This window comes from Typha latifolia, chromosome 3 (assembly GCF_019914945.1).
Source record: "Typha latifolia isolate L0001 chromosome 3, TyphaL0001v2, whole genome shotgun sequence".
NCBI lineage: Eukaryota > Viridiplantae > Streptophyta > Magnoliopsida > Poales > Typhaceae > Typha > Typha latifolia.
Genome location: NC_133088.1, coordinates 3,466,860 through 3,489,365, shown reverse-complemented (window position 1 = coordinate 3,489,365; position 22,506 = coordinate 3,466,860). Strand labels below are relative to the sequence as shown.

Sequence of the window (22,506 nt, the reverse complement as noted above, 5' to 3'; positions counted from 1 at the left end):
TGTAATTATTTTTTATTTATCTTTTGTGTCACTCTTACCTTACTTAAATGTGTTCAAAAGAAACATATCAGATGATTATCTTTAATTATTCTCTATTTCTTTTTTTTGTAAAATAAGAATAATAACATAAAGCGTCTAAAATAAATTAGGTGACATTTTTAACAGAAAGAAAAATTATTTTGGAGATTTTATGTGCTATGGATTTAAAAATAAATAATAGTTCAAGAGATCTGGATGTAATTATCACTGTGTCTAACAACAGATCCACTGCTTAATGATAGTGTATGTATTATTAGTGAAGCTAGCATGCAGATAAATAACAATCTAGTAGAACAAACATCCTGATCATGGATCCATGCATGCAATTATACTGTCTCAAACCACCTTAATCATAGTAGATTAATCCACTTATCACCATTAGTAATATATCAACGAACCCTTCAAGAAAGTACTACTACAGTCCTACAATAATAAACAAACCCCCCTTCCCACGTACTAAAACAGGCCAATGCATGTAGTCCGCCATACTGGCAATCGAATTATATACACTAATTACTTCGAGATGTGGGACTGCGGAGGGCGCACGAATATCGAGGTACATGCGCGCGCCGCTCGCGGCGGCCACGTGGACCCTAACATCCACCAGGCGGTGGGTCCAGAAACACACCTCTCCCCTCTCTCTCTCAAACTTTAACTCTAGTCTCTAGAGAGAAATATTTGCACTTCCCCCCTCCTCTTTTATCTTAATTTCCTTTTGGTTCTGTGGAAGGAGATAGAGATGGGTCATGGCCTCATGGGGGGAAAAGAAGGCATGGCAAATGTGACATGACATGAGGCCCCCTTATCTTGCCATCAAGAAGGGGACAGGAAGACACACTGTGAGAGTCCTCTGTGGCCATTGACTCTCTTATGAACCCATCATGACCTATTAATTGTTCTTGTTGGTCTTCTTTTTTCTTCTTTCTTCTTCTTCTTCTTCTTTGTAGTAATAGTAATAGTTGGTTAATACTTGTAGTTCTTAGACTTAAAAGAGAAGGCTTGGGGTTGGGCTTTTTTTTTTGTGTGTGTGGATGTCAAAGCTTTTTATAGTGCTTTTGCTCACCCAAACAGGCTTTCTCCACATTCTTCTTCTTTTTTTGAATGGATGTATAAAGCTAATGACAAGCTTGGAAGTGAAGGGATTGGGTTGGCCAACACTCTCTACTGTCACCCAAGGAGAGGAAGGAAGAGAAGAAAAAAAAAAAAAAAAGGGAGAGAAGAAAGAGGAATGTGTATTGGAAAGTGATGGTTGGTGTTGGCCTGCATCAGGCCATAAAAGTGGCTTTATGGTCTTCCATGGTTTAGATTTTTAAGGTTGTGATGGTACTCCACTAGGTGAATTGTGATCACCATGTTATATGATCTTTTCAATCATCTTTCATTTTTTTTCCTTCTTTTACTTAGAGTCTAAATATATATAAGGTTTTATGAGGTTTATCTAATAAGCTTGTAGGTAACCAGTAAAGTTATCATAACATCAGAGTTTATCTTGTCAATTAATAGCATAATTTCCAATGTAAACTAATCCATACGACTTAATTCAGGCGCGTTGTTAAAGTCAAAATTACTTAAGCTAAGTGGAATAGAATAATTTCTGCCCACTTAACAACTTAAGTGTTTTAGAATAGTCAGTGAATTAATATTAAATACCATCGAAACTAAAATCCACTAATTTGAAATGAATTTTAATAGAATAACAAGTAGTGGGGTATCTTTTCTTTTGATTCAAAATCTATAGTAGAGCCTATCTAGAAAAATTAACAAAAAGAAGTTTTATCATGAGGTGCTCCTAACCCCAAGTCCAAGACTCCACTAATCCATGGTGCCCCTAAAACTAACATATCCAAAGGACCCACTTGATTAGCTTTAATGACAAGTGGGTGACTACTTTAATCTATTTGGAATGTGGAGCATGTCGGCCTATTAACTAGCTATTTAGATAACATCTTTTAATGCAACTTTATGTATTCAAAGTAAGGCATAGGATTTGTAATCCTGGGATAAATTACTCGCTTATGAAAGTTGATAAAGCTCCATTTTGGAGGAATTGATTAAAGTTTCTTTCGCCTTTTATATTAACTAAAGTGCTACTTAACTACAATTAGACCCCCTAAGCGCATTTTTGTCGTAGACTCTCTTAGTGTTAATGAAAAAAAAATATAAAATAAACAGTTTATGTGTTGTATATTCTAGAATTGATCGCGTAAAATATTTTTAATAAATTTTTTAAGAGGAGGATATATAAGAGAGTTAATGCGTCCTATTTATAATTTTTTTAAAAGAAAATTATGTATGCTTAATCTTATTCATTTTAAACATATAATACACATTATATCAAGCACAAAATGCATGGAAAAAATAGCAAAATCATCAACAACAAAAAAAAACCCTAGACTAAGCAATGTAGAAGGAAAAAAATAATCAGTGGTTTAGGTATAATTACCCCTTAACTAATTTTGGTTGGTGGAAAATTCGGAAAAAAAGAAAAAAATACGAGGGCAAGTTGGTAATTTGAGGAGGATCGGCGTGAAATTCTCTGACGCACTTGACTGTAGCGCGAGACAGAAGCCTGACGCAATGCATACCGTTGGTTAATCCGAAGCAAAGATGGGATTTGTACTATTTATTTCTTTTTTATTTTTTTATTTTGAAAAATAAAAAAGTGACCGGTTGTCGAATATTGTGATGTAGCGAATTCCTGCAACGAGTTTGTAGGGGATCACCTGCCGGTCCTGTTTCAAGATTCGTGCAGCAATGCGGGACTCTCTAAAGATGGTGGTCATATCACATATGGCTAGCTTCGAGATTCGTGCATCTATTTACCTCCCAGTATAACTTTTTTTTTACATATTACGTGGATAATTTTGTAATTTTGATCCCAATTAAGAGAATGACCCAAATTATCAAAATAACTTTGTTAGATATATATATTAGACAAGCTGATTAATGAAGAGAGTAATTTGGATGTATTGGCAATTTATTATATTTATAGTTACTATCAGAATTGAATTCTAACTACATAGTATAAGTCAAATCAATGTGCTTATGAGAGAATTCTTCTCTAGATCTTTTGCCCTGTTAGTTGAAACCATTATTATTATTATTATTTACCATAGACTATTCATAAGCTACTCAAAAGAACTAGTTATTCTTAGATTAATTAACTGTGCTAATCCTCACAAGAGCTGAGTCACAACAAATTCAAATCAAATGCATATAATACTCCAACAAAAAATGCACTAAATATCAATTCTCATTCACAAGGTAAATCAGTAGGACTCAACTACTACTGAGCTATAATAATGACATACTACTGGAAGCATTAAATTAAGATAATATCTCTGAGTTTTTGATCAAGCTTGCACCGTTTAATTTTTTTTTGTATGAAAATAAATTACTCATCAAATTTATTACCAAATAGAATTATAATATACTGTAGCCATAATAAAAACGCAGAATTAATTAATATTTTTTTTTCTAGGTAAGTTCAGCATTTTATGTATATAAATATATTTAACCTAGTATTTCAGTAATTAAGACAAAAAAATGTATAACAGTAACACAGTTTGGCATTATTGTTAGGACTGCATTAAATTAGATCATAGTTAATAATAAACATAAGCGAAAATCTATTTTAATAAAAAAATATAAACTAAATATAGTTTGATCAAAAACTCCAATATCTCACACTCCCAGATCCAGCGGCGGCCAGTGGACGCAGAACAGTGCACCCATCACACACAACGCCTACCAAGCCATCAAAAAGAGATTGCAACTCTCTCTCTCTCTCTCTATATATATATACGTACTCAAACACCTCCTTATATATATACATATAATAAACCGTTTTATAGGGAGGAGCACAAGGGACAAGAGATCTCAGAGCATTTGATGCAAAGATTCCTGTTCTTAATTAAGAAGAAGATTACGATTTTGTTCTCATAATGGCCGTCGGATTACGGGGCCACCTTTTATTGGACGGATGAGAGAGATTAGGGAATGGGTGTGTATGGCTATATATTTGTGTGTATATAGAGTTATAGGTCTAAGTAGCTATGAGGAGTACTGCACGTATCTGAGACCAGAGATTTTGTTTCGGGTCTTGCAATAAAACGACGAGAAGAATCGTACAGACGTAGTTATATGTGAATTTATCTTCTTCGGTAGTGATAATAGTAATGTTACCCAGGTATACTTTAATGTTTTCTTAAGGCTGATATCACACTGGATTAGATGGAATGGGATTGCATCAGACACTTACAGCTATTCTTGTATTTAGTTATTCCTCTAAATCTCATCAGCTATAAGAGCATCAAATACATGGGCTTAATTGGATCACAATAGTATTCCTGTAAACATGATTATTTTTTGTCTTAATTAAGATTTAGCAGTTGATTTTAAAATGGCATTTGAAATATTTAAATTTGAAAATTTTGAAGAAGGGGGAGGGAGAGAGAGAGAGAGAGAGAGAGAGAGAGAGAGAGAGAGAGAGAGAGAGAATACCTTTTTCCTCTGAGACAACTGCAGCAGGCTGCACAGCACAGCACTATTAGCAGCAGCACGACAGCTGCACAGCCTGCCTGCACCAAAACCCAAAACAACTCCCCTCCACATCCTATATTTTACACAAAACCCCCCACATTTCCTTCAAAAGAATAGAACCCCCCTTTAAACAAAACAATAAAAAGAATCAAACAAAAGATAAAGCCCTTCACTGTAATTTTCCCCAGAAAGTGGCCTTCTCTATTAAAATATACCCTGCCCCCCCTTCTTCTTTTCTTGCTCCCTTTTCCTCTCTCTTATTTCTCTCTTCTAAGTTCGAGAGAAGAGAAGAGAAGAGAAGAGAAAAGAAGAGGAGCACCATGGGAGATGTGAAGGCGAAGATAGGGTTGGGGCTTGCCTCGTCGGAGGAGGAGGCGATCGGATTCTGAGCTCGGTGATGCGGGAGGGAGGCGGTTCTAGGCTCCTACCACTACCGAAGGTTCGGAAGAAGAGGGAGGGGAGGTTTCTAGCGTATTTTTGATTGAGATCTTTCGAGGGTTTGCGGAGATGGCGATGGTTGTTTCGGCGAAGGAGAAGGCGCAGCAGCAGCAGATGGATGCGGGGAAGTACGTGAGGTATACGCCCGAGCAAGTGGAGGCGCTTGAGAGAGTGTATAGTGAGTGCCCTAAGCCGAGCTCAATGAGACGGCAGCAGCTTATCAGGGAGTTTCCTCTACTTGCCAACATTGAGCCTAAGCAGATTAAGGTCTGGTTCCAGAACCGCAGGTGAGGAATCTGGATTGTACCAAGGTGAAAGATGGGTTTTGTTAGGAGAATAATGGATTTTTTTGATGGTTGTCTCTTGAAAAAAAAAACGTTTTTTTTTGTTACCTGGGTTTCGTTTAAAGGTGCTGATCAGGGGTTGGGAAATAAATGTTGCAGATGTTTAATGATTTTGAATGATTTACGTTTTCCTTTCTTTTGATTGTGTTTTTTTTCTCACATGGTAAGTAGGAAAGCAAGGATCTTTGAGCTCCATTTGCCAAATGGGGTATTGCTATTTCTATTAGATTTTTTATGTCATTATTCGTTCTCTCCTCGTGGGATATATCCATGTACGCCGTTGGATGTCTAATTCATCTATTTTTTATTTTTGTTTTTTTATTGACAACACAAAAAGGTTTTGTTATTTCAAGAAAATACTTCAAAAACAATCTCTTTATACTGTCTTCTACTATTAGCATTACCTTTGGTCATGTTCTGCAGATGCCGTGAGAAGCAAAGAAAGGAAGCCTCTCGTCTCCAAACTGTTAATAGAAAGCTGACTGCAATGAACAAGCTATTGATGGAGGAAAACGATCGGCTGCAGAAGCAGGTCTCTCAACTTGTTTATGATAATGGCTGCATGCGCCAGCAACTTCACACTGTGAGTTACAATATTATTGTTCCTTTGATAAAGTTGTGTAGTCTCTTGATAAATCCGAAGCATCCACCTATACGATGAAATGGTCTTGAGTAGGTTTACCTATAATACAACATCCAGAATATCTGGTTTTGCCAGTTTCCTTTGTGCAAGTAGCTAATTACATTTTATGAATGTAAAGTTTCACGTGGGTATTAAGTGAATGAACTAAAATGTGACGAGCTATACTTGTGTGGCTTCAGCTTCACACGACTTAATCATGTCAAATATTTTATTCTGTTAGAATGATTCACTGCCTCAATTTTCTGAACCCTTTTATCAACTAAAAATCAACAATTATTCAATGCTCTATAAAATGAATAAGGTGTAGAATTGGGAAGTATCTTATGTCACTTTTTAGTTGCTTTTAAAGATATTCTAATTGTTCTTTGCAATGCAGCACGCCCCTGTGACAACTACGGACACAAGCTGTGAGTCCGTGGTGACAAGTAGTCAGCACCACCACCAACAAAACCCAACTGCTCCGCATCCTCAACGGGATGCCAATAACCCAGCTGGGTAATGTTTCCTTCTATTGTCTCATTTTAAAGCTAGAATTCAAATGTCATTTGGACTTTGCTTAGGATTTGACTCTGTTTACATCTTCTTCCTAATAGTCTACTCGCAATAGCTGAGGAGACCTTGGCAGAGTTTCTGTCAAAAGCAACTGGAACTGCTGTTGAGTGGGTTCCGATGGTTGGGATGAAGGTAATGGATTGTGGATGCACTCTGTTATCTCCTATTGTTTTGCCTTCCTTTTTCGTACATGAATCCTAACTTTAGTTTACAACATCTTGGTGCTTGTGTTAGCCTGGTCCGGATTCTATTGGAATCATTGCTGTTTCCCGAAGTGGGGTAGCAGCACGAGCTTGTGGTCTTGTGAGTCTAGAGCCCACAAAGGTGAGCCATTGCAAACAAGGATTCTGAAATCTTTTCATTGAATAGCTAACAGATTGTGGAGTTTTCATTAGGTCGCAGAGATTGTCAAAGATCGTCCATCTTGGTATCGCGACTGCCGTTGTCTTGATGTGTTGACTGTAATTCCTACTGGAAATGGTGGAAGCATTGAGCTTATATACATGCAGGTGTGCACTTATTCTTGCAAGGAATACCTCCTAAACATTTTATTAGAGTTCTTTCCAATTTGTTTTTTTTAAACACCTTCACTTTGCAGACTTACGCACCCACTACATTGGCAGCAGCACGTGATTTTTGGACCATTAGATACACTACTGGTCTTGAAGATGGCAGTCTTGTGGTAATTTTTCTGCTATGTATCTGTTCATTGTACCAAGCATTGCCGGTTAATAGGTTCTAATTGTATCTAGGAGCTATGGGTTCTCTTCAATTGTCATTTTCTTTTTCTTGTGCTGTCATTTGTAGCATGTGATTTGCTTTCATTTTAACCAGGAATAACATAAATTAATGCTAATTTCATCTGTAGATTTGTGAGAGATCATTGACTCCTTCGACTGGTGGGCCACCTGGCCCTCCTGCACCAAATTTTGTTAGAGCTGAGATGCTTCCTAGTGGCTATCTTATTCGACCATGTGAGGGAGGTGGCTCAATGATTCACATTGTGGATCATGTTGATTTGGATGTGAGTGTGACCAGCTTCAGTCCATAGCTCGTTTGAGCTTCATTTATGTTATATTTGAAATTGTTGTATTTTTTACTTTACAGGCTTGGAGTGTGCCTGAGGTTCTCAGACCTTTGTACGAGTCGCCAAAGATTCTTGCACAAAAAATGACTGTAACTGTAAGTCACTGCTCTTTTCTTGATTTTATAGTTAATCATCCCTTGATGAGTGGATATTTACTTCATGAACCCTCAAATGTTCATGTTCTCCAGGCATTGCGGCACATTAGACAAATAGCTCAGGAATCAAGCAGTGATACCCCATATGGTGGGGGTCGCCAACCTGCAGTTCTAAGAGCATTCAGCCAGAGATTGAGCAGGTGGGTTACTATATATCTGTTATATGAAATTTCTTACTACCTACTAAATGTTCCTTTTCTTCTTTGTGAATTGCAGAGGTTTCAATGATGCAGTGAACGGATTCACAGATGATTGCTGGTCGTTGATGAGTAGTGATGGTGTTGAGGATGTTACAATTGCTATCAACTCATCACCAAACAAACTTCTGGGATCTCATCCTAACTCACTAGCACTGTTTTCTAGTTTTGGAGGCGGCATTTTATGTGCTAAAGCATCAATGTTGTTGCAGGTTTAACTACCAAATCTTATTTTCTAATTTACTCTCATACATAAACTAGCATGGCCAGAATGGTGTATGCATGGCCAAACCAATCAATTAATATACCTCCAGTCCTTCTCAGGGATTTAAACTTTGGAGAATTCATACTCATTTGATATTGGTCTCTGTATTAAGTGTTAACAAGTTGTTAGATTTGGTGCTCTTATTATAGCTTGATCTAATACATTTATTTGGGTAATGTAGAATGTTCCACCTGCTTTACTTGTCCGCTTTCTAAGGGAGCATCGTACTGAGTGGGCTGATTCCGGTGTTGATGCTTATTCTGCTGCTTCTCTTAGAGCTAGCCCATATGCAGTTCCTGGTTTGCGGACTAACGGTGGGTTTCTGGCCAATCAGATTATCTTACCCCTTGCTCATACTGTGGAACGTGATGAGGTATTTGTTTCTCGTAAACTTTTTTTTTCATAGTACTTGCATTATTTTGTGGGAAAATAACTCCTTTTGTCTTGCCTCAAAGTTCTTGGAAGTGATTAGGCTTGAAGGTCATGGCTTAAATCAAGATGAAGTTCTATCAAGGGATATGTACTTATTGCAGGTTTTCACTTGTTGAGCTTATGACTCCATGCAAAGCAAGCTCCACTTTTTCTACTTCTAATTATTTGTTCTATGACAGCTTTGTAGTGGGGTTGATGAGAATGCAGCAGGTGAATGTGCACAGCTTGTCTTTGCACCAATAGATGAGTCTTTTGCTGATGACGCCCCTTTGCTGCCCTCTGGTTTCCGAGTGATACCACTGGACCCTAAAACAGTTAAATATCTATGCTTCTGTTATATCCTTTTAAGAATATATTTGTCTTGAACCAGTTTGTATATTCATATATTTGGCTGAGTTTTGGGTTATACCCGATGGTTCATGCTAATTGGGTTTTATTTCTCGGATCTAAGTGATCTAACATATGGCCTGCAAAATAATCAGTATTGTAGTTTTTCTGTGTTCTTCTAATTTCTTTTGACAGTAGATAAATTTACTGTCATTCTTGTTGCAATTTTTTGTATTTTTCTTATTCTTATCACAATTATCATTGTCTTTGATTTTTTTTGACGGATAGATCTTTCTCATTCTCATTTTTTGTTTATTTTTTTATAACACTGCTGTATCTAAATTGTAGGACACACCCACTGCTAATCGAACCCTAGACCTGGCATCTGCCCTTGAGGTTGGTTCTGGAGGTGCTGTGCGCTCTGCTAATGAAACATCAAATGCTTACAGCTTAAGATCTGTCCTGACCATAGCTTTCCAATTCACATATGAGAATCACCTTCAAGAAAGTGTTGCTGCTATGGCCAGGCACTATGTTCGAAGTGTGGTTGCCTCTGTCCAGAGGGTTGCTATGGCAATAGCACCGTCACGTCTTTCTCCGCAGATAGGGATGAAAAACCCACCAGGTTCCCCTGAGGCACATATTTTGGCAAGATGGATTTCTAGGAGCTACAGGTAATTTTTTGTTGGTAATATACATGTTTTGTAAGTAAGATAAGTTTTTTCCTCTGTATGTTTGATTAAGACTTCATCATGAATATCAAGCATGCTCGATATTTTCAGTATTGTTTGGTTGAAGTCTGCTTGCTGTCATTATTGATAATCTTTCATTTAATCAACTACAGCCTTTTAGTTAATAAAAACCATTTCTTCCTTCTATTGTAAAATGCATGACTGTCTTCTCTCCTATGATGCGTATATATGGTACATTGGTACATGATTCTGCTTGTTACTGTTAATTGGAAGATTGTTATCCTTTTGTCCAAAATCTGACCCATCTTCCACGAAACTCAGGCTTCATACTGGTGTAGAGCTTCTTCAAGCAGACTCTCAAACTGGCGATTCTCTGCTGAAATTCCTGTGGCACCATTCTGATGCAATCATGTGCTGTTCTTTAAAGGCCAGTGTTTCATAACGTCTAATGTTTCTTGATAACTTTAGTTTCTTTGTGCTAGTGTACTTCAATTTCGAAGATAATCCTTCTACTGCTTGCTCATCAAAAGTACTTCTCTGTGCAGGCTTCTCCTGTTTTCACCTTTACGAACCAAGCTGGTCTTGACATGCTGGAAACCACTCTTATAGCACTCCAAGATATTACTCTTGAGAAAATTCTTGATGATGCTGGTCGAAAGGTGTTGTGCTCTGAATTCCCTAAGATTATGCAACAGGTAACTAAAGAGACTAGCCTTGTCTTGATTCCCTTAATTGAATGTGATCTAATTGTTCGTTGTCTCCTTGTAGGGTTTTGCTTATCTCCCTGCCGGCATCTGCATGTCAAGCATGGGCAGGTCGGTGTCTTACGAACAGGCTGTGGCGTGGAAAGTACTGAATGAAGAGGATTCACCCCATTGTCTGGCTTTCATGTTTGTGAACTGGTCCTTTGTTTAGGTTCTCTGTTGTTTCCACCTTCAAGAACTATGAGGTGCCCCATTTTACTTCGTGATGACTTAAGAAACTTCCTGTGGGACTTCTAAACTATGTTGTATGGTTGGTAGACATGCATGCATCATGCTAAACCAACGTTTCTTAATATCGTTTTGGTGTTCTTTAATTTGTCTACCTATTCCTTTTCATGCTTCCTTTCAACTGGCAGCTTTGGGCCTTAATATCTCAATGCCTGTGAGGTTGACATCTAGCATTTCTGGGATTGCCATTTGAAAATTGAAATGTCTTCTAGTTGATAACAATTGTGTATTTTGTTATTATTATTGCTTTCAGTCTGACCATCCCCGCCTCTTTTGTCAATGCATGCGTTTCTAATTGCATTTATAGAATTTTTTGATTGGTTGGTACAAAATTATTTTTCTTAAGCAATATTTACCAGTTTAATAGTAAAGAAAAAGGGAGAAAGAGAGTCGTCATCCTCCACGAGTATAGTATACTCTTTTTCAACTCTTTTTCACATAGATGCGTTTCTAAGCTTAAATGCATTTATTTTTCAGTGTCTTCTCTCCTCTAACCGCAGGCTTCTCACCTAGCATAGTGGCTGGGGAATGGAAGAGATCTTTGCTTCTCTCCCTTCCTCCCTACAGGCTTCTCTCCTCGATCACCACCTCTCTGCTTGTCTTCTTCCTCAGGAACCTCTCTTTCCTCCTCGTTTCATAGTTTGGGGGACTCTCCCCCTTTTCTTTGCCCAATTTGGCTATCGCCACCGTCGCCTCACTGCACCTTCCTCAGAAGTATTTATCTTTATATTTCAAAAAATCTTAATCAAGTCAACCTTAAACTGACCAAAATACTTTAATTTTATATTTGTTAAATAAAATATGTGAGTTTTTTGATATAATATCATTAAATAATTAAAATAATCATAGACATTCAGCTAAATTTAACAGAAAAATAAGCTGTTGCACTTTAGTATATAGATATTTTTTTAATTTTTTTTAAATACAAATGAGTAAAATAATTTTGGGGTAAGTAATTGTGGTAAAATATATATAAATATATATATTTAACCCTATTTTAAAAGTTAAAAATCTTATTTCGTGTGCTTGAGGACGACTGGAGGAGATATGCTCTCACGAGTCTCCACCACCACCCTCCGCTCCACCTCCCTCCTCTCCAAAACCTTCTCCTCTCTCTCTCCTCCAAACCCCAGCCATCATCAGGACCACCGTCACCAAGCACCTCTCTTCCTCCGCCCCTTATCCTACCCCACTCCCCTCTCCGACCTCAACGCCTTCCGCCACTGGGCCAAGTCCCTCTCCCTCTCCTCCGGCGGACCTGACTCCGGGCACCTACTCCGCGAGCTCTCCTGGCTCATCCAGGATGCCTCCTCCCCGAATACCCACTTGGGATCTGGTAAAGTCGGCGACTTGGTGCTCCTAAGAGCGGAATTGGGTGATCTCTACTGTCTTTGGAAGGAAAGGGTGCAGGAGAGGAGGCCGTTCCAGTACTTGGTCGGATGCGAGCATTGGAGGGATTTGGTGTTGGTGGTGAGAGAGGGGGTTCTGATTCCGAGGCCGGAGACGGAGGTGGTGGTGGATTTGGTTGGGGGAGTGGAGGGATTTGAAGAGGGGCTGTGGGCGGATTTGGGGACTGGGAGTGGCGCAATTGCGATTGGGATTGCGAGGATGTTGGGGAAGGGAGGGAGGGTTTTGGCGACGGATGTGAGTGGAGATGCAGTGGAGATTGCTACGTTTAATGTGGAGAGATATGGGCTAAAGGTCAGTATTCTTCTCTTCTTTTTTGTGTGTAATTTTAGGGGGAAGAATGCGTCTCCATATGTTAGAGTATTTAGAGGAAATATCTTCTTATAGGCTTAAATGGAAATTAAATTACAAGACCGGTTGAGAAATTTAGGCAATCTTACTGTATAATTTATTTCATACCATTGAATTTATAATTAGACCTAATAATTTATTTGCTTTGATCATACCATAAGAAAAATATAATCTTTCTGTAGTTTGCTGGTATCAATTAGTATTCAACATATTGTCCGCATTATAGTGTAAATTTGTTTCTCGTCACTAAAAACAGATCTTTTAGTCGTTCTTGCTAATGTCCACTGATGCAAATCTTAGTTTTCAAGTGTAATTCATTTAACTAAATTTCTAGCTATGAGCGGAAAGTTAGGCTTTATGTATGTTTTGTTTCGACTTATATAAATATCTCCTATAAACATTGTGTGCATTCATGTGGACTGTGGTAAGATGTCGACCACTGATATAAGATTAAGTAGATGGTTCAGGAGATAGTATCTTGTAAATGATCTTAGAGACTTATTTTGTCAAGTGTGGTACTTTGTCTTGTTTCCTTAGATCTTGTAACATTTAAATTTTGTTGGTTCCCCCCAATAACCTTAATCTATTAGATCACATAACTTGTAAGAGATTTTTCGTGCTCTCTAATAGATCCTCTAGTTTTGTGACAGCACATTTGCTGCCAAAATATGTTTGTAAAAGGATTTGAGAAATAACAGGTCCAGACGAACCATTGTCATCAAAACCACAAAATCTTGGTCATACATGCTACCTGATAGATAGGTTAACTATTTTAGTAGAAAAGTGCTCATTCACTTTAACTGGTGGAGTTCCTCCTCATTCAGAAATTTGAAAGCTACATGCTGCGAATGGACTATGCAACTCGGTATGCAATTGGATATTGTCCTGATAGACTAATGTAGCTGCTATAGAAAGCTCTCACTGGGATTAAATAAAAGGGGAATGGCAGTTATAGACAACTTTTTATACTCTTTAGTGTTTGTTTCAATCATATTAAGGCTGTCTTTTGTGTTCACTTTTACTACTTTGAATTTAGGATACAGTTGAAATAAGGCAAGGTTCTTGGTTCGAACCTCTGGAAGATGCCAAAGGAAAGCTTTCAGGGGTGGTCAGTAATCCTCCATATATACCAACTGGTAATCTACCTGGCTTGCAACCTGAAGTTGGTTGGCACGAACCGAGGCTTGCATTAGATGGAGGCAACGATGGCATGAATCATCTTATTCATCTTTGTGAGGGAGCAGCATCAGCACTAAAATCTGGTGGTTTCTTTGCTTTTGAGGTAATGTTGCTTCAGATGTTATTTTTCCACCTGGCAAGTGTCGTCAATCTTAATAGATCTCATGCAAAGAAATAAAACTTTCAAGAGCAGCGCAGCTTGCCTAGAATTTGCTTTTGCTGAAAACCTTGGAATTTGGAGATCTTACAAGAGAATAGTGCCGTATAATTGGCCACATTTTTTTTTATGTACGTTATACCTGTCATTCCCTTGATTGTCATTTATTTTTCTTTCTCGTTTAATATGTGCGGATGTGTCATCGAATAATACTAATCTCCTTTCCAGTATCTTAAACATTTCATTTGATACAAGCTGTCCACCAGTATTAGACTACTGAATTGCTATTAATTTTCTTGGATATTTCTTACTCTGCTGAATTGACAATCCTGTTTGGGAAAAAAATCATTGACATTGACTGCTGCATTAGTTTTCAAGATTTAGAACATCAATTATTACTCTTTGCTGTGCAGAACATTAGTTGGGTGGTCATGAGTGCATCTAACTATTAGATGCAGCTCTCGCATTTTTGTGCTTATTAGGACCAAATTGGCATCTGGAAAGTATTCACCCACCTGCTTGGACAGTTCCTGCCTGTATTTATTTTCTTACACACGCTTAAAGTTTAAACGTGCTCTATTCTAACATAGTCGATTTGTGAAAGTGAGCGCAAACTGTAAACGTTATTGTAGTATTGTTCAATGCTCTCCTAAATATTTGTGCGACTTTCTCAAACATTTTTGCTTTTTTTGCAGACAAATGGTGATGAACAATCCGAGTTCCTCGCACGTTTTATGAGCACAAAGTGGGGAAATTTCTTCCATAATATAACGATAGTATTAGACTTTGCAGGTATCAAAAGATTTGTAACAGGATTCCGCAGCTAAGTACTACGTGAGTGTGGATAGAGGAGAAACTATCACAAGCTACAGGGGAGCAAACTTTTCACTTATTAGATAAGAGGGATTTTAAGATACCTGGAAACAAATTTTGTACTCCAATGACATCATTATTAGACCTTCAAAGCTGTTGATATAGCAGGAGATTTAGCAGGGGCATCACATTACAGCAATGGGAAAAGTTTTTATACTTTGCTGTTAATTTCAAAATTAGTGTGACGCATAATTTCATGCCATCAAAAAATAGCTTTAAGTTCATTGCTAAATTAACTAGTTTTCTCACTTTCATTCATCAATATATTTCTTCGTCAATCTATATATACTCCAATGACATCATTATTGATGGCATGCAGTAACCATAGAGAGTACACAGCCGTCTTGTTAGCTAAAGATGACCGAGCTGGGAAAGAGGATGAGTGGAACACCTCCTCCGATTAGACCTCACTCGGATTAGATTCATGCCAATGCATTGATTATATATATATATATATATAGTTGTATAGTTTTAAGTGAATATAGCTAAAGTCATTAGATACGTATGATTAATATGCACAAAATTTCAATCTAAATTATTTGTGATCAAGTGCTCTAAGTTTTGTTCAGTTTGAGACTAAGTCTTAAATTTGATTAGTCAGTTTTAATTCTTTAGAAAATAAATTTAATTAAATATAAAAAGTATAAAAAATATTTGGTTATTGAATAAGTTTAGGAGTTATTCATAAACTCAAAACAATCAAATGGCTTAGATACTAACTTAATTTTTTGTTGAGAAAAATAAAAATTTAATGACACGCTCGTAGTCCAGTGATAGATCATGCGTGCTAACTATGCACAAGACATTCTCTTTCTCTTCTCATCTCATCTATTTAATAAATTAAAAGAAAAAAAAAATTGGCGCAGTCTGAGTCGGAAAAAATGGCCTTTGGTGGAACGACAAGGTCATTATTATCCTATCTCCATAAAGGGTGAGGTATTAATCATAAATAATTCCCGAATCTTTCCAATTTACGATTTTGCCTTCGGGAGGTTTCTCGATTGGTGCACATTTTGGTAATTTTATTGTTGCAGGAGGGTGTTTTAGGAAAATGACGAGTCCGACGACCCATCTAACTTATTTAAATTAGGTTAGTTAGGCTAAGCACTAAGCAGTAACCAAAGGGCTACTCCTACTCGTCTCTTCCGTCACCCCAAGGGCTTTACTTCTGCTTCTTTCACCCTTGGCGCACTGTTCGAATCCTCTATATAACAAACCCTAGATTGTTGATCGAGGAGGGAGGAGAGAACATTGGGGAGCTTGATCGATAATGGCGCGAGCATTGGGAGCTCAGGTAAGTGGATGATTTTTTTTTGGGGGGTGGGGCAGTTTGCTGTTGCATTTTTCGTCATCGATTTGTTTCGAATTGCATGCAGATTTCCCTTTCTGTGCCAGTTGGATCCGATTCATGTATTAGGACGCCGGCGTCCAAGGTAAGCTTTCTTTGATTTATTACAAAATCTCTTCTTTTTAATCTGATGGTGTTCTCTTTAAGATTTGGATTAGATTAGGTAGCTTGGGGATAAATGTGTCAACTTTAGGTTTTTCTGGATTTCTTTACTGTTACTGTCTTACTTTTTTTTTTGTTGCTCTTCATCCTTTTTTTTTCTTGATTGATGCATCCGGATCTTTTCTACTTTGAGAAGTTCATTATATGATCTCCACGGATTTTAGCTAGTAGGGGTTTTGAGTTCTGACAGGGCTTTGATACGAGGAAATCACCGTAGTAGCTTGAGGAAAAATACAATTTTTTATTCTATTTTTCATTGTGCTTTCTTTTCATTCTCTTTAGTATCCTTTTTTTTCCTTGTTCATGTAAGGAGGGAGTGAACAAGTTTTTACTTTTCTAACACAAGGATATCTGTTTAAGATAAAAGGCAAGATTTGGCAGAGCACTGTGTTTATTCTGTCAAAAGAAACTCATTTCAGCATGTTGATGTGTCTGTAGTTTACTTTCTTTTTACCCATCAATAATGGGTTCTTGAAACTGCTCCAGAAATACTTGAATTTGAATTTAATGCGTTGGAGCGTTCATCAAGGTGGTCATCCTGACTACAATGCTCGTTTTGTTGTTGTGGTTCCAGGGTCACAATAACCTCAGCTTCCACCATACATCATGGGTTTCTACATCCTTAGAATTGAAAGGCAGGACCATACGGTCAAAATATCAGTACAAGGTGCTGTGCATGTCTGTACAAGAAGCACGCAAAAGTAAGGTAGCAGTTAATCCGATAGAACTAGAGGATGCCAAAGAACCACCCCTCAACCTGTACAAGCCCAAGGAACCATATACTGCCACAATTGTTTCAGTCGAGAGACTTGTCGGCCCCAAAGCTCCTGGTGAGACATGCCACATTGTAATTGATCATGGAGGCAATGTTCCTTATTGGGAAGGGCAAAGTTATGGCATCATTCCTCCTGTAAGTACTCTATTTTCAGTTTTGTGGAGATCTGCTTCATTTCTAGAAACTTAAAATGGGAACTTCATTATTTTCACTACGATAAGACTGTTTCAAATTTTAATTGAGGGAAACTGTTTTCTTTTGATTCGAAGTTTCAGTTTCGGTTTATTTTAGTTTTGATTGGTTTGGGTTTTGAACTCAAAAAGAAAAAAAAAAGCCGAAATAAAATGGTTTTGGCCTACTGTGGGTTAAAGTAAAGATCAAAACTAGGAATCTTGATGGTTCTGGCCTTAACTAATGATTATTAGCTTTAATTTTCATTAAGGTTCAGGTCTTTCAGCCATTATTATTCCATCTTGGGTGCAACTTCAAACCAAACCACTTTTTTCTGTTGCCCTTTTAGTTTGTCCGTTCTCATTTATAATATTAGTTTAGTTGTGTATTCTTATTTCTCTTAATTTTCAGCTTGCCAATTCTCTAATACTGTTGATTATAATGTTCTTTCTCATTCCCTATGCAATCAAGTTAACTTTGTTGTCCAACTCACCTCTCACATAATATGCCAATGTTATACTGGAAACACAAGAATGAAAGGGAGGCATTGCTAAATGGACCACCACACACACTTCAAGATATTTAACTATTGGGTGTCACTATTCATGCTATCCCTTTTGAATGTGGTCATCGACTTAGTGTAAGGTGGTGTACTCCCAAAATGCACTCCGTCAGCCCATAGTAGTTAGATTGCAACTGTGCCATTGTTATATATTGCCTCACACCTTAGGGTTTACATACAAAGGTGTGTCAGTATAAATAAGTTGATTAATTAGATGCATCTACTGCACTTTAGTATTTTCTAGTTGAAATAAGCAAAGGCTAAACCTTCGCAAGCTGAGATGCATACTGATTTCATGGATTATGGAATTGAACACTGTCTTCTCTGATTTATTTCACCCACCGAAATCCTAGAACTTTACACAAGACATCATAGAGCCTGCTGCAGGAAATGGATTCAATTGGGTTATCGGTAACAAAATGGGAAAAGAACGGGTAAAGTAAGTAGAACAGCTTCCCATGGATGGGAAAATACAAAATTAAAGTACAATAGAAAGTATCAAAGTAGTGACAGTTAATATGGACACTAACAGCTCTGTATTTACCTTTTTGAGCTGGTGTTTCTGGATGTTTTCTTGATTTCATACAGTTTTGTACTTACACACCGTCTATACACTTCCTTCAGGGTGAGAACCCAAAGAAACCTGGGGCTCCTCACAATGTTCGGCTTTACTCAATTGCATCAACTAGGTATGGAGATTCATTTGATGGCAAGACTGCCAGTTTATGTGTTCGTCGTGCTGTCTATTATGATCCAGAGACTGGTAAAGAGGATTCTTCGAAAAACGGTATCTGCAGTAACTTTCTCTGTGATTCAAAACCAGGCGACAAGGTTAAGCTCACAGGTATGGCACATCTTCAAGAAAAACAACTTAAATAATTGCCTATAGTTCTGGGTTTACGAAATGATAATGTTGGCTGTTCCTTGTGTGCTTAGCTAGTTAATATTTAAGCACTGTAAACTTAAATGTTAAAAGCAAGGGCATCTGTAACAAGCAAGACATGTGTCTACTATCACGATGTGTAAAGGAATGAAAATTTATTGTGTTGCTACATATTATTGCATACTTGGACATAAAGATTGTTTCTGAAATTGTGCTGTAATATTCTGCTCTCAACATTTCAACATGTACATATAGTCACTAATCAGTTGATCCTACTTCTGACTCTGATGACAGTATAAAGAATAATTTCCTGTCATGGATGTTCTTATGGTTTGTAATTTTAATAAGTATTTTGTACAGGAAACGTGACCAAGTTTGTCTAACAATTTTCTCTCTTTAAGAATCAAGACAGAATTTACCTGATTTTCAATTTAAATTATAGCTTAAGAGGAACTGTGACCAAGATAGTTAGTAGTTTCAACTTTCAAGTTCCTTATTTATCATGCCTAATTTGCTTCCTCTGCGATCTTTCGTCTTTTCTGATATGCTGTAAAGAACATGTTGCCTCTCTTCATGCCATATTCTGGCTATCATTTTATTTCTAATCTTTTGGGTTTTATATGTTTCCATATAACAAGGTAATCCTTCTAAGTTCTAACATAAAATGACTTTGTCTTCATCTCATATTTCTTGTTCTCCTCCTTGTGGACTTCCATATTCTTTTCTTCATGATTCTGCATGTATATTGCAGGTCCCTCTGGCAAGATTATGCTTTTACCTGAGGATGATCCAAATGCTACTCATATCATGATAGCCACTGGAACTGGTATAGCTCCTTTCCGTGGCTACCTTCGCCGCATGTTCATGGAATCTGTTCCCAAATACAAATTTGGTGGCCTAGCTTGGCTCTTCCTCGGGGTTGCTAATACTGATAGCCTTCTCTATGATGACGAGTTTACCAGTTACCTTCAGGATTTCCCAGGCAATTTCAGGTACTATGACCCTCCTTTTTGTGTTCTTGAACTGTATACTTGTATATCAATGTTTACTGGTCCTTCATGAATGGAAATGTTCAGGTATGACAGAGCCCTTAGCAGGGAGCAGAGGAACAAGAGTGGTGGGAAGATGTATGTTCAGGACAAGATCGAGGAGTACAGTGATGAAATCTTCAAGCTTCTGGATGAGGGTGCTCATATATACTTCTGCGGTTTAAAGGGTATGATGCCTGGGATCCAGAATACGCTGAAGAGAGTCGCAGAGCAGCGAGGGGAGAGCTGGGAGGAGAAGCTCTCACAGCTCAGGAAGAACAAGCAATGGCATGTTGAGGTTTACTAGAAAACTTTATAATGCGAGTCATAATAAATTGTTTAGCAGATGAGGCACGATTAGATGGCATTCTTTGTGACATAATGTTATTTCAACTCTTCTATTGACTTCTGCATCAACTTAAGCAGAGGAGGATTCATGGAATCTGTAGTTTATGGCTTGTACTTTATATTGAACAGAAAATGTACTGCTTTCTTTGGTTACTTGATATCGTGGAGTAAATGACTAGCTCTCTCTATTTTAAAACTTCCTTCTCAATAAAACAAAAGAACAATTACTTGCCAGTTATCTCAATGTTGGATTTTTTTTTTTCGGATTCTTTCCTATTCAAGGAAAAACCTGTAAATAGATCTGAGGATGCTGTCGAATTTTGTAGTCTGTAATATTTGCGTAATGCTACGCCCTTAAGGTCAACTTGTCATGATTTTTTCTGAATACTGGAAGCCCATAGCAGTAAAGCTATTGCAGATTTGGACTCATTGGCTCCAATTGATCATCAAGTGATCATAACTTTTCCCAGGAGCTTCCTTAACTCTATAGGCATCTGGATTCCAGCGTCAGAAGAAATATCATCTTCTTGTATTCCTAATCTGGGACTTTTCAATGCTGTAATCTAAAAGTATTGTTGTAACTTGAGGACAAAAACCTTGCGTACAAGCTTTAGGATCCTACTTCTTAGCTATGTTCCATGAATGTTGCAATCAGTCCCAACAATTATAAAGTTCCACCATCTACTCCATTGACACAAAACAAAAGATCCCATTTCTCTCAGAACATATTTTAAAAAAATCTCAAATCTGATCCTGATCCAAGTAATCACTTCAACTTTGTCAAGCCAGGGCCCATAACCTGAAGCCCTTATTAGCAGTCAAATAAGTTGGAAGTTGACACCTGATCCACTAACCCTAGTTAATGATCTATTGATCCTTCAAGCATCACATAAATTATATATTCTAAATCATGGATAACAGCTGACATGAAAGTTACAAACTACCTTATCAATCATAATCTCACTGGAAGGTCACTGGGATTTGGGTATCTTCCATCAATTCACATATAGACAGCAGGAGTAAAACTTTGCATGGTGGTGTTGGTCTTCTGCATGCTCCATAATAAGTACTTAATGTTTACTTGCAAACTAAAAATTAAACCTATTCTTTTTCTTTCCTACCTTTGCCTCTGCATCTAAATCTATATTGGTACCTTAATTGCCAAGAAAGATCACATAAATACAATTGATATGATCAACATGGCCACCACCATGTGGTAGTGTAGTGTTCTATGGATGGATAGTGGATTGGTTGCAAACTTTGGTGAAAGTTTACACTATTCATGGTCCATGGCATTTATGAGTCCAAGTATAGTCTAGTGTCGTCTAGTATAGTAATAGTTTATTATCTGGATCTAATTTGAGGTCAATGATTTAGGTCAGTATTAAATAGATAGAATGGGTTGGGTCTGGTTCAGGTTAAACTATGGCAAATTACACTTTACTCCCTACAATGTCGTGATTTTATGGTTCACACCTACTTTTTTTTTTTTCACTGTTTAGTATTTATTTGTACTTCGAGTTCCGTGTTATAATCTTTATATGAGGAAGGACCCCAAGTTAGGTTTGCTGTAAATGAAGACACAAAAAGAAAGGTGTGAAAAGAAAAAAAGAGAAACACGTGAATTGAAATTAATTTGAATCTAAACAAAATATTCTTCGTTTCATGCTCTCCAAAGGACGTCTTCAGAAAGTAAAGTACAGTGCTCAAATTGTAAGTACTAAAAATATAGCATGTGATGTGAGATATAATGTTCTCTTGAATTTAATCCATATGTATATATTAATGCTTCAATAATTAGGTTAATCTTTCTAAAAAATAAGTTATAATAAATTCAAAATAGGCACATATAACACTCTGATCTCAACATTTATAGAAGAGATTTGAATCTATAATATCTGCGGTGAATTAAAGGGACTCAATTACTCAACTAGAGTAGTGAGCTCTCAGTCCTACCAGAGTTCGTTTCCCCATATCTTGACTGATATTTAATAAATTAAGCAATAAATGTATATAATTTGAGCTTTTTATAAACCGTTTCTTAAGAGGATTGGTATAGTTTTTTAACGTAAATATATATCAACGAGAGCTAGTCATTGCTTAGTTCATAATTACTCTACGAGTTCATAATATATATATATATATATATATATATATATATATATTTCTATAAGGAAAAATTATGAACACTGTAGGAAACTTTTTCGTGACACAACTTAATTCGCCGTCGCACCTCAACTATGATATTTTACAATCTCCATTAACGACGTTTAAAAGTCCAGGAAGTAATAATGATTTTCCGTCCACAGCTAAAGAGGGAATAATATATATATATATATATATGTATATATATATATATATATATATATATATATATATATATATATATTTATGTATGCAATCTGGTAGTACAAAGTCCCAACAATCTCCAAACCTTATTAATTGCCTACTAGTAGTAGCACTCACACCTCTGTCTCTCTCTCTCTCTCTCTCTCTATATATATACAACTAAAGACCTCTCCTTGTTCATCAGCTCCAAATATTTCCTTCCAAATTA

At 37.1% G+C, this 22,506-nt stretch overlaps 3 protein-coding genes across 3 annotated transcripts; all 3 read left to right on the top strand.

Moving 5' to 3' along the window:
• The first annotated feature begins 4,768 nt into the window (after positions 1-4,768).
• Positions 4,769-10,927, top strand: LOC140784735 (homeobox-leucine zipper protein HOX32-like). Its single transcript, XM_073132265.1, has 18 exons — positions 4,769-5,306; positions 5,787-5,946; positions 6,383-6,501; positions 6,600-6,690; positions 6,793-6,882; positions 6,954-7,067; positions 7,157-7,240; positions 7,427-7,582; positions 7,666-7,740; positions 7,834-7,940; positions 8,017-8,209; positions 8,444-8,635; positions 8,718-8,795; positions 8,874-9,008; positions 9,370-9,695; positions 10,035-10,140; positions 10,259-10,408; positions 10,482-10,927. Exons 1-18 carry the CDS (start codon positions 5,089-5,091, stop codon positions 10,626-10,628), a joined length of 2,541 nt encoding a protein of 846 aa, XP_072988366.1. The 5' UTR covers positions 4,769-5,088; the 3' UTR covers positions 10,629-10,927.
• Positions 10,928-11,708: 781 nt separating this feature from the next.
• On the top strand, positions 11,709-14,848 carry LOC140783410 (uncharacterized). Its single transcript, XM_073130297.1, has 3 exons — positions 11,709-12,406; positions 13,500-13,745; positions 14,495-14,848. The coding sequence occupies exons 1-3, from the start codon at positions 11,753-11,755 to the stop codon at positions 14,624-14,626; spliced, it is 1,032 nt and encodes a 343-aa protein (XP_072986398.1). The 5' UTR covers positions 11,709-11,752; the 3' UTR covers positions 14,627-14,848.
• A 933-nt stretch (positions 14,849-15,781) lies between these two features.
• LOC140784684 (ferredoxin--NADP reductase, root isozyme, chloroplastic-like) lies at positions 15,782-20,145 on the top strand. The gene is made up of 6 exons (XM_073132208.1): positions 15,782-15,966; positions 16,049-16,105; positions 16,757-17,092; positions 18,315-18,534; positions 19,325-19,565; positions 19,650-20,145. Exons 1-6 carry the CDS (start codon positions 15,943-15,945, stop codon positions 19,906-19,908), a joined length of 1,137 nt encoding a protein of 378 aa, XP_072988309.1. The 5' UTR covers positions 15,782-15,942; the 3' UTR covers positions 19,909-20,145.
• The last annotated feature ends 2,361 nt before the right edge of the window (positions 20,146-22,506 follow it).